The sequence below is a fragment of the Leptonychotes weddellii genome, chromosome 5 (assembly GCF_054177405.1).
Source record: "Leptonychotes weddellii isolate Sample4059 chromosome 5, ASM5417740v2, whole genome shotgun sequence".
In the NCBI taxonomy this organism is placed as follows: domain Eukaryota; kingdom Metazoa; phylum Chordata; class Mammalia; order Carnivora; family Phocidae; genus Leptonychotes; species Leptonychotes weddellii.
Window position 1 is genome coordinate 97294107 of NC_138373.1, and position 12028 is coordinate 97306134.

General features: G+C 38.2%; 2 protein-coding genes across 7 annotated transcripts in view; one reads left to right on the plus strand and one right to left on the minus strand.

Annotated features, from left to right (window-relative positions):
• Positions 1-2187, minus strand: part of PUS7L (pseudouridine synthase 7 like) — an 18958-nt gene extending 16771 nt beyond the window's left edge. For 2 of the 3 annotated variants that reach the window (XM_081821528.1, XM_081821526.1), the window contains exon 1: positions 1991-2187. In XM_081821528.1, the coding sequence (XP_081677654.1) occupies positions 1991-1995 (5 nt within the window). In that variant the 5' untranslated portion in view covers positions 1996-2187. The other variant, XM_081821527.1, reaches the window with a different exon arrangement.
• IRAK4 (interleukin 1 receptor associated kinase 4) overlaps positions 2148-12028 on the plus strand; it is a 26789-nt gene continuing 16908 nt past the window's right edge. The window contains exons 1-2 of one of the 4 annotated variants that reach the window (XM_006730263.3): positions 2148-2301; positions 9725-9894. In XM_006730263.3, the coding sequence (XP_006730326.1) occupies positions 9734-9894 (161 nt within the window). In that variant the 5' untranslated portion in view covers positions 2148-2301; positions 9725-9733. Of the gene's footprint in view, positions 2302-2658; positions 2800-9724; positions 9895-12028 lie in introns of those variants that run through there. The other 3 variants (XM_031024751.2, XM_031024753.2, XM_006730264.3) reach the window with 3 other exon arrangements.

Here is a 12028-nt window from a genome sequence, read left to right on the forward strand (position 1 = left end):
CCAACTCCTTTGAGGTTCATGCAATCAGGCTTTACCATCTGCTGGCATCCTCTCTTTGGTCCCCAGAAGACTCCTCTTCATTCACTGATGATTTTAACACCTCCCTCAATGTCTTCCTACTCAACATGACTTCCATGTCCATCTATATGCATCATCTACTTGTTCCTTGATTCCTTGATCTCAACCTCAACCCACTTCCACGCCATCTTGGTCATAACCTTGACTTTCTCATCACCAAAAATTACATCAACTTTAAGCATCTGGCTCTCTGATTACTCTTGCTGTCCTTCCATCATTTAGTACTCCCATCTTAGAAATTCTTACACATTGTGAAGGCCTCTAATCTCTTCTACTTAACTAGTCCACTATTGTCCATTCTCCACATGGCCAGAATGATGATTTGAAAGGTAAATTAAATATCACAATCCTCTTTAAAACTTCTAATCACATTGATAATGAAATCCAAATTACTTACCCTGGCTTCCAAAGACTTCTAGGATTCTGGACTCTATCTATTCTCTAAATTTATCTTGTACCCTTTCCCCATTACCCACTACACTCCAACTACACTGGCCTTCTTCAATTCCTTTGTGTTAACCCTTCCTGATTAAATTAGTCATTCCTCAATCACATTCTCATAGAGGTCGTCCCTGACTAATAAAGTAAAGGAACCAGCAAGACACTCTCTTCCCCCAAACCCTACTCAACTTTCTGCACAGTATTTCTATCTAATAATTTTATTATTTACGGTATATCTCTCCCAACTAGAATCTTAGCTCTATGGGAGCAAGTGCCTTGTCTGCCCAATTCACTGATTATCTCACATTTAAAACAGTGTCAAGGACAGAGTAAGCATGCAATCAATACTGACTGAATAAATGAATAAATGAAACAACTACTACAAAATAAGAGCTGTAAGAGTAAAAAGGAAGAAAAAAGGGATCACTTTTGCCTATGATAATCAGAGAAAGCGTAATACAAGAAGTGGCCATTTAAGTCCTCAAAACGATTCAAGACATAGAATAAGGTAGAGACATATCGTAAGTACATACAAACAAAATATACAATGTGTTAGGGGAAATTGAACAGCCCAGATACAAGAGCAGTAGGAGAAAAAGTTTTGTAGTACAGTTCTGGAAAATACAGCTCGGATTAGAGCCAAACTGCCAGACAGTGAATGCCCTACCAAGAACTTAGAATCCGTTGAGTGGTCAACATATAGCTACTGGAGGTGTTTGAGTAGAAAAATGACACAATCCAAAAAGATGTTTTAGTAAGATGAATGATGGCACCGAGTAGATGAATGTGATGAAGAATTCCAAAAGTTGGAAAGCAATGTGATCAAGAGCAGTTTTAGTATTGTCCTTGTAAAGAATAATGATGTACTCTTTCCCCAGTAGAAGGAAGAAAATATGAAGACATTCTACTACTGGGTTAGCTAGAACACCTTGGGAAGAACGTAATGTTCAGGGAATTACAACGGGCATCTTAGTAAAAGAGCGGAACTGAGCTGGACGGAGCCAAGGAGCCCACGTGGAGTTAAACACAAATAGGCAGTATTCCTACACAGCAGATTTCTTGACAAGGGTACGGGGCGGAGAGGAGTGGGTAGTTTGGCTGACCCAAGGTTGGGGAATTGGTGGTTGAGGGCAGATCTGGGGAGATGTTAGAAATGCAGCAGGTAGCGTTTTACCCTCATGCTCTTCCTTCAAACGCCAACGCTCAGCTGCAGTCACTCCTATTTGCTTTCTGTCACCAATTCTCAGAACTAAAGTCTCTGGCGGGGTTGCCTTCTGGTGCATCAGAAGTACCCCTAGCACACCAGTGGCTCCACCTGCTTCTTCTCCCTCCACTACCCCCGCCTGTCCCAACGCCGATACTAGCCCATGTCCCCTTCCTCTTGCGGGCAAAAAGCCGGGGTCCCAAAGCTAATCTCATCACTGCCCCCCACAGAAGCCCCGCATCTTGCAAGAAGTTCGACCCGGTCTACCTCATGTCCAGGTTAAGGAATTCCTGGGCACAATGCTGTGCGCATGTCCGGAAGTCCTAAAATACTTAGCCTCCGACAGCGGCGTACTTAAAGGGGCAGGCTCACGCTTAAAGAAGAGTCTTAGGCGAGACCTGGGATTTCTCACGCTGCGAAGCCGCCTGGAAGCTCAAAGAGGAGGGACGGGGCGGGGCGGGGCGGGGCCTAATAGGTTGGGCCCCGCCCCGCCCCGGTGCTCTTCCGAACCTGGGTTCCTCCGCAGCCGGCTCAGCTGGGCGGTGCCCGGGCAGTCCTGGCGCCCGGCTACTGCGCAGGTAAGGAATGCCCGCGGTGCGCGTCTTCTTCACAGGTCGTCCGAGGTCTGCGCTCCGGTCTCCATCCCTGTGCCCCAGGGTTGTTGAAGGACGGTTTCGGAAGGAAAATCGCCTTCTATCTTCAAAGTGAGAAAAGTTACAGAGGAAGTAGGTTGTGTGGGCATAGCTTGCTGCAGCGTAAAGACTTGGGTGGGTTCCCGAGGATCAAAAAGTTAATAGGACCTGAGGAGGACGCTGGGGCTTGGAGCGGCGTCACCAAGTCCTTCTGTGGCTCAGTCCGACCTCGCGACGGGTTTCTCAACTCCCAGGCGATGTGTTGCGGGAACCGGTTTACGAAATGAATCTCTTTTCCTGAGAACCAGGAAGTAAGGCCAGCTTTGCGCAGAGATGCTCGTCGCGTGGAAGGCATTCTGGGCCTCCGCAAGATTCTAATTAGCTTGTCACTCTGGCTTCCAAGCTTCCAGGAAATTAGAAAGTGGAGAGGGGTGGAAGGATCAGGTAAGTACCTTATCAGATGGGAAAAGTATACCTGACAGCCTGGAGCAAGAGAGAAAACAGAGGGATAAAAAGCAGACCCTGAGAAAGCGAGAAAACATTTTAGCTATTTGGAATGGGAACCAGGAGCTCAATTACTGCCTGAAAAACCTATCTGCCCAAGGAGGCCTAAGAGTAGAGAATATTAAAGTCTGCCTTTTCCCTGTCTAGGGGTAATCCTTGAAGACATCTGTCAGAAAGTTCGTATTTCTTTTATGCTGTCGTGTTGAACATTCATTTGAAGTTTGCTTTCTACGTCTCCAGTCCAAGCTCCTGATCTTGCGGGCCAAACCTGCTCCATCCGCAGTCTTCTCCATCTAAGTAAATGTCGAGAAACGTTCAGGCCAAAAATCTTGGTGCAATCTCCTCACCCTTCATATCAGCACATGGGATTCTGTTTGCTCTACTTCGGAAAATATCCAGCATCCTAAAACTGCACCTTCCCTGCTACCACTCTGGTCCAAGCCACCAGCACCTCCCCTCTGGATTGTTGGTGTACTCCGCCAATTGGTCTCTCCTGTTTCTCTGCTCTTACTCTGATATCCTTTACTCTCAGCAGCAGCCCCAGTGTCCTTTTAAGACATGAATATAGAGCATATCTCTCCCATTCTCAAAGCCTCCACTGTCTTCTCACTCAGAGGATAAACAAAATCAATACAAAAGCTATAAAGCTTTAGGAGACCTGGTGCCTTACTGCTCTCCTAATCTGCTACTTTCCTGCTCCTTCCTCTCCAGACTTACTATCTCCCTGCTGTTCTCAGTGAGCCCACTTCAGACCTTTATATTTTTAGTATTCCTTTTACCCCAAAACTTCTCCCACAGATATCCCAGTGTCTGACTTTCCCAATTCTTGAGACCTTTAATCACATGGCACTTTCTTATTGAGGCCTACTCTGACTACCCTGTTTTAAAGTGAAACTCCTTCTCTGTTGATTTTTGTCCACTCCACTTGGCACCATCTAGCCTAGTATAGCGTTTATTTGCTTATTGCCTGTCTTTCCCTATTAGAATATAAGGTCTATGAGTTCAGTTATGTTTTTCTTATTTTCCTAATGCTTTATCTCCAGGAACTTGAATCAATATCCAGCACAAAGTATACACTTAGTAAATATTTGCTTTATTTCAATATTCAATATTTTAGAATATTGAAAAACAATGTTTTTTATGTTTTTTAATACATCCAAATATTATATATATTTTTAATATAGCCAAAGCATTTTAAATTACTTCCCATTGAATTAAATCCATGCTTGAGAATTATGTTTAATATATGGCATACCAGCACATATCCCAGTTTGGGAAGGGCAACCCTATATAATTTAATAGGTCCAGAGGGTATCACCAGCTTTTGCTCCTAATGCAGGTGTTGAGTTGTCCAAAAATAAAGACTAATGGATATCTAGCATATTTTGCTTAAGAAAGCATGGGAGTGAATAATGTATTTTAGGGAGGTTATAAATATATTAAAAATATATATATTAAAAATATTTTATTAATAATAAAATAAGACTGCCACTACCTGAAAAGCTTAGCTATATTCTCAGACCTCTTATTTCTACTCTGTCAGTAGCCCCTTACCACTGTTCTGAAAACTGAGCTTAAATACAACTCTGCACATTTCTTTTCTTTAAAAAAAAAAGTTATATAAAAATAACTTCTGCCATAAAATAATTATTGCAACATTTTTAAAAATCACCTAATTATTGATAGGCCCTTTGCATTTGTTGGTTTAAAATCTTACAGCAAGTCTTAGGTATTACCATCTCTGTTTTTCAGATGAAGAAACCAAGGTCCATAGAAATTCAATTATTAAGTCTGGTCACAAGTGGTTTGTGGAAGAGATACATTAGAACCCAAGCCCATGCAACCTCAAAGTCCATCTTCTTCCTCCCCTCTATCCTCTCTTTCATTGATAAGAGTGCTGATGAAGCACCGTCTTAAAACTTCATTAATTCATTTGACAAAAGATTTTTATTTCCTATTTGGGGCACAATACTTTGTTTGAGAACATCCATATAAGTGAGAAGTATTCCACAAGGAAACATTCATTTTAGTATATTTCTCAATTGTCATCTTACCTCATGTTCTTGTCCGAGTTGTCTTGTTTGAAAATATGAATGGTTACCATGAGAATTAATGGCATGAGAAAAGTTATGAAGATATGTATTTATTTACTTGTAAGCAATATATCTTTTTCTACTTCTCTTAATCCTAAGCACACTGAATTCTTGAACACTTTGAAAGAAGTGATACTTTTTAATTTTTTCTGTATAATAATTTATTTTTATTATTGAAAATGCAGAAAAGCAAGTGAAAACAAAACCACCATAAAAATCACCATCAAGAGGTATTCACAGTTAATGTTTTAGTATATGTTCTTCCAAATGTGTGTGTGGTGTGATATGAACATATGTTTAAAGTAAAATTTTAAATTCTGAGATTTAGAACTTATAGGCATACATAGAGAGAGGAGTTGTCAGAAGGCTTTCCTAGTTTTGGTATCCCTATGCCATCACCTCTCCTAGAAATCTGGATATAGGAGAGCTACAGAATTTATCCCTGGTCCTAAGATAGACTTTTTATTCTCAATTTCCTGTATTTTAGCTCTAGCCTTTAGGATTACCAAGCAGTCCTACTTTTACTAGTTTTGTCAATCACATTGTACTTCTTACAATGGAGGGAAATCTAAGTAAAAATAAAGGAAAATAATATGAATGGAGCAACTGCAAAATCTACAGGCAGATATAATTTCTTAATTAAAAAAAAAAATCAGTCTTTCTCACACTCAACAGAAATATTTTGAGTAGCTGCTAAAGCCCAGTTTGGTTGGGTCTCTGCTTAGGAGAGCACACCATCTAGAAGAGAAGGCAGTCACACAAACAATAAAATATGATAATTGTTATACTAGAAGAATGGTGACAGGTTGGAGCAAAAGATATGACTATCAGGGAGAGCCAACAGTGCATTTTGCACTGAGCTTGAAGAAATCATAGGCATTTGCCCTGACCCTCAAAGTGATTGGGCAATTCTTTTACCTAGCCCTAGATGACCTCACCTCCTGCTTCATCAAGAAAATAACATTGTGTGGGAATTCTCCCTCTCCCTTCAAATATGTCTGTATCCAAACCCCTTTCTAGATTTGGAAGAAAAAGTTTCCTTCTTTTCAAGGCTGATGTCTTTACCTATGCTCTGTTCACTATCCCTTTTGTATCTTCAGCCAAGCTTAACTCTTAAATCTTAAGCCAGCAGTTTTCACGGTGTGGTTGAGGTTCCCAAGTCTCTTTCAAGAGGTTCATAGAGTCCAAATCACTTATGGGTAAAAGATTCATTCAGAGTACAATGGATTTTAATGAAACAAAGTTCACTGATACGGTTTCAGATTCCACATTGCAGCTGTTAGGAAATTATCTTTTATCAAGTTTCACTATCATGTCAAAGAGAAATATCTACTACTTTGTGAAAAGGCTATTAAAATTCTGTTTCCAACTCTATGTATTTTCTTCATATATGTCAACCAAATCAATATATTGCAGCAGAGTAAATGCAAAAGCAGATATGAGAATCCAGCTGTCTTCTATTAAGTTGAATATTAAAGTGATTAACAAAACTGTAAAATAATGTCACTCTTCTTTTTATTTTGGAAAATGTAGTTATTTTTATCAAAATATATTATGTATGCTAACATGTAGTACATTCGTTATTTTTGATCAGTTAATGAATAAGTAATTTTTAAATTTTTCAGTGTCAATTTCTAATAAGGTAATTATTGGTAGACATAACCAACATAAACAAAAGCTTTTTGGACTCCACAGAAATTTTTAACAGTGTAAAGGGTATTGAGACCAAATTTGAGAACTGATGCCTTCTCCCTCTCTCTCTCTCTCTCTGTTTCTCTCTCCTTCCCTTCAAAGCCAGATTTCTTGGAAAATACATTTTTACCATTCACTCACTGCTGCATTAAAACTCTTCTTAAGTCACCCAGTTTCCAAATCTAACACACCCATGAGTATTTATTGGACCTCTCTGGGTCTTTTATACTAACCTATCCCCTGCTCTAGAAATCTCTGATATGCTATTGTCCTAGTTTTCTTCTTACCTCCATGGCTTATCAATACTTTTTAAAGGTTCTTCTTTCCCTTCATTTCTTCACAATCTATATGTTCCTAATAGGCAACCTCATATTTACTTGTTGCTTCAACCAATGATTCACTTATGAATATGTAAGAATGCTCACATAGTAAGTATTCTTTACCTAAACCTTTCTCCCATGCTTCAGACCATATATCCAGCTACTTAGTGCCAACTCCCCTACATGGTGCCAGAGGTAGATATTTACCATTTAACATGACCACGAACACTTCATTTCCTCTATCATCTAACTGCCTAAGCCAAAAAGCCAAGAATCAACTTCTTGGTTTTCCTCACTCTCCTTTCCCTTTAATATCTGATTTTTCATTAAATGATTTTTATTTGACCTCTAAATCCTTGAATCTATTTTTCTCTATTCCTCGACTTTTTTCAGGCTTTCATTTCTGCTCACATAGATTATTGGAAAGTTTTCAAATGGATCTCCTTGTCTCAATATACATTCCTTCAATTTTTTTATCCAGAGGAATCCACTTAAGCAAATAAGATGACATAACACCTTTCTTTAAAATCCTGAAATTGGGGCACCTGGGTGGCTCAGTCAGTTAAGCATCCGACTCTTGATTTCAGCTCAGGTCATAATCTCAGGATCATGAGATTCAGCCCCACGTTAGGCTTCAAGCTCAGCGTGGAGTCTGCTTGAGGTTCTTTCCCTCTGCCCCTCTCCTTGCTCAAGTACATGCTCTCTCTCAAATAAATAAAATCTTTAAAGTCCTGAAATGGCTTCCCTACAACTTTTAGTATAAAGCTTAAAGTCCTTGTCTTAGCATATGAGGCGCGTGATGATTAGGCCCTGTCTACCTCTCCAGCCTCATCTCTTACTACTTAAGAACATGTCTCCTATGCTCCAGCCATAGCAAACTCCTTGCCTGAGCCTCATCCATGTTCTCCCTGCTATTCCTACTGCCTGGAATTTCCTTTTAGGTTGATCTTCATTCCTTTTCACTCATCCTTCCAATCTCCCTCCCCACCCAGATCTGTCTTGATATATTTCCTTCAGACTGCCTTGGCTCCATGCTTCTCTGGGCCTCCACACCCTACACACACCTCTTGGAACATTTATCACTCACTGTAATTGTTTGTATCCCTTGCTGGACTGAGGAGGTTGAAAACAAAGATTTTTTTCTCCTTTCTGTAGCTCCCATCACTTAGTACAAAGCCTGACATACATGTTTTTTGAATATATGAATAAATGAAAAGAAATGTCTTGTTTTTATAGAAAAGAGAGTGACTTGAACAATGCATTGAGTTATACAAGCAGGGACATATGGAATGAATTTTGGAGTCAGATATGAGTTCAAGTCCAACTCTCTCATGTACTGCCTTTGTGAAGTAAAGATGTTAAAATTGCCTTCATCACTTTAAGGACTAAGTGAAATATATGACTCACCTAGCATGGTACTTGACAACAAATTCATTCGTTCCTAACTCTTACCAGCAATATATACAACTTGCCAGTCAGTAGTTATCTATTAGCAAATGAATTGAACTCATGGAGCTTACAGTCTAATGGGGGGAGGCAGATAGTAAACAAGAAAATAAATACATGATTACAATTACATTGTGCAGTGATGAAAGATAATTAGGTTGAGGGCAGATAAACCTACTTAGATGTGGTGGTCAAAGAAGGCCAAAGAGAAGAGAACACAAATATGGAGGCCTACGATATAGGGAGATGTTTTGTTTTTTACTCTTTTATAGCTTCTGAATTTTGTACCACATGAATATATTCTTTACTCCAAAAATTAATTATATTACATTTTAAAGATAAAAATATAGAGTGAAGAAGGAGAATAATTGACATAAGAATATCTGAATCTCTTTGTCTTGATTAATTGGAAGGAAAGGTTGCCACTTGCTGAAAATGAGAGGCATGGAGTTCAAATAAAACCACACGGAGAGAGGTCGAGGCATGAAATAGTCACTGAGGACAATGAGTGAAGACAAGTAACAGGACTCACAGCAGTGTTGAAGGCCCCATGGAAAGGGGATCCCCATAAATTTTTGTTCATACCAGTCTTCTCAGCTAATTCTCTATAGCTATATTCAGCAGTGCTGGTGTACAAGTAAAATTGAAATGTATCCCTGGCTGTCGCTCTCCAAGGTGGAGTGGCAAAAGAAAGAAGGGACTGAGGAAATAAAGGTTTTCTCTAGAGTGTAGTTAAAGTAGTGAACCACAGAGTTTGGCTTAGTAGGGAATGAATTATGATCAGACAGGTCTGTTGGACTCAAATAACATGAAGCACGTTATAGGAAAAGTTGGTTATTTACCATATCTTTTAATGCCACTCAAACTTTTTTTTTTTACTTCTACCAAAGAGTGTTGGCAAATGTTTAGTAGTACATAAATACTGATTGAGAAAAATATTTTAAATTGAAAAACAAATCTTTTATGAATAGAATTGATTCCTGAATATTTTCTGAATTTTCAGGAATTTTTCTGAAAAAGTGAATTTTTCGCTTCTTTGTGTAAATTACACTTAAGAAATGTCAGAAAAATAATTCAATTTGTTGTTGATAATTATAGGTGGAGAAAGAAGTAAGACCAAAGGACAATTAGGCAAATAAACCACAATTTCAATTTCTTCTTAGGATATCAATGAGTTGACTTTGGAGTGTTCCTTTATTATGGTGTAATCAGTTGCCAACATTTCATATATTGTAGCAAAATGTGATTTATAAGCTTACAGATGTCATCGCTAAAACTACCATGAAATTTTAGTGAGAATTTTCCATATTTTAGGAATAGAAGATGAACAAACCCATAACATCTTCAACATATGTGCGCTGCCTCAGTGTTGGACTAATTAGGAAGCTGTCAGATTTTATTGATCCTCAAGAAGGATGGAAGAAGTTAGCGGTAGCTATTAAAAAACCATCTGGTGATGATAGATACAATCAATTTCACATAAGGTAATGTATAAAAATCTTCTCTTTAAATTCTTACATCACAATTAGAATGATAAATAGATATAAATACCATCTAATGTTGCAATTCAGAAAATAAAACTCCAAGGGAAATAATGGTAATAAGTAACCTCTTTTTTTCTGTTTTTGCAGTTTTTGCTTCATTCTCCATTATGTCAGCTAGGCTAGTGTTGTGATTTCGCAAACAAGTTTTTGGATTAGAATCAAGATCCCCACTTTTACTCTAGTTTTCTGTTTAGCAAGCTGAGAAAGTTCCCTCTGCCTCACACTTGTCACATCCAGATTGAACATAAGGGTATTATAAGAATCTCTAGTAAAATTCTAAGTGTGTGAATCTCTACTTCACCTTAACAGTGTACTTTGAGAATTCTTCAAAATGACATTTTAAAGTTGCCTGTAAATGTACACATATATGAACTGAATTCTTAGTTCTTAGCCAGGATTTTACAACACTATCTTCAGATAATCTCATTCTTTGTCTCTATTTATCTCTGCTTGATTTACTATAAAATGTGAGTACAATTTTATTTTTGTCAGTGATTTCAGCCCAAAATCTGTCTTTGGAAGCAAGAGGAAAAGACATTAATTTGTGATTTTCAGCATTAACCTGATAAAGATCCCAAAGCCTTAACTCCCATATTAGTCCTTCCAGGAAATGTTTCCTCATATGAAGGATAAACATCTTAAATTACTTGAAAGAAGCTAAAGTTTAGGAATGCCTGAGTGGCTCAGTCGGTTAAGCCTTCAGCTTGGGTCATGATCCGAGTCCTGCACTGGGCTCCTTGCTTGGCAGGGAGCCTGCTTCTCCCTCTGCCTGCCGCTCCCCCTGCTTGTTCTCTCTCTGACAAATAAATAAATAAAATCTTTTAAAAAAATAAAAGAAGCAGCTTAAGTTTAAACCTTGAAAAATGACTTTTAAAAATAGTTTATTGATGTTACTATTAAAAACTTTAGGAGGATAGTTGAGGCAGTGGTGAGGAGAAAAAGCTCTTCTCTACAGAATAATGGCAACAAATAATTATTGGAAGATTTATAAAAAGTTACCAATTTACAATCACCAATGAGTAATTGATGCATGTAAGACTCATCAATGTTGCTAAAACCACAAGATAAAAAGTTGTCGATGAACAAGATATGCACAAGATTTCGAAGTATTATCCACAGGTTACTTATGAATTATGAAGGGTAAAGGTACTTTTATAAGGAAAAAATCTGAAGTACACCTCCATAACCAAGTAATCAAACTTGGGGTCACCGATAATGGCACAGACTGCATTATGTGGCTCTGGATGTGATACAATGGGAAGAACACGTTGTCACCCAAGCAGTGTTCTTAACAAACATTTTTAACCTGAATTTAATCATGAGAAGGTAGCCAGACAAATCTAGACTGTGAGACATTCTACAGAGTGTTTGCTTACACTCTAAAATGTGTGCACACACACACGCACATACACACACGGAGAGGTAGAGGGAGAGGGCAAGAACACAAGCGTGGCAAAGTGTTATCCACTGGCCAGTTGGTGTATCTAGGTGAAGGGGAAACAGTTGTTCATGGTATTATTCTTACAACTTTCCTGTAAGTTTGAAATTTTTCAACATAAAAAATTTGGAGGCAAACCAGAAAAAATTGTTAAGTTTTTAAATGTTATTTTTCAAACTAATTTTCAAAGAAATGAAAAACTGATCTGTTTTTCCTTTAATGTAATTGAAATATAATTAAGATCAAAGGAATAATTCCCCAAGTTTATATATGGTATTCTGTTTCATTAAGCAGAATGATTTATTAAAAATCATATGGCTAGCAGAGTTACTAAGTCAGGTAGGGAAGTGATATAGCTTAGTAGGTTGAGAGCACACCCTTATGTCAAGTGAGATCTGAATTTGGATCTCAATTTAAATACAGTGTTTTGGCTGTGTGGCTATGGGCTGGTTACTTTACCTCTCCACACCTGGTTTTCTCATTAATAAATCAGTATTATATTCATAGTATCTTTGAAAATTAAATGAATTCATGTGGGTGCATCCTGTGGCCCCCGAGCAGATACTCAGTAAGTATTCAGTTTATGTTAATTGACAGTATCATCGCCTTCAGCATCTTTTTCCCTTCTGCCTATCT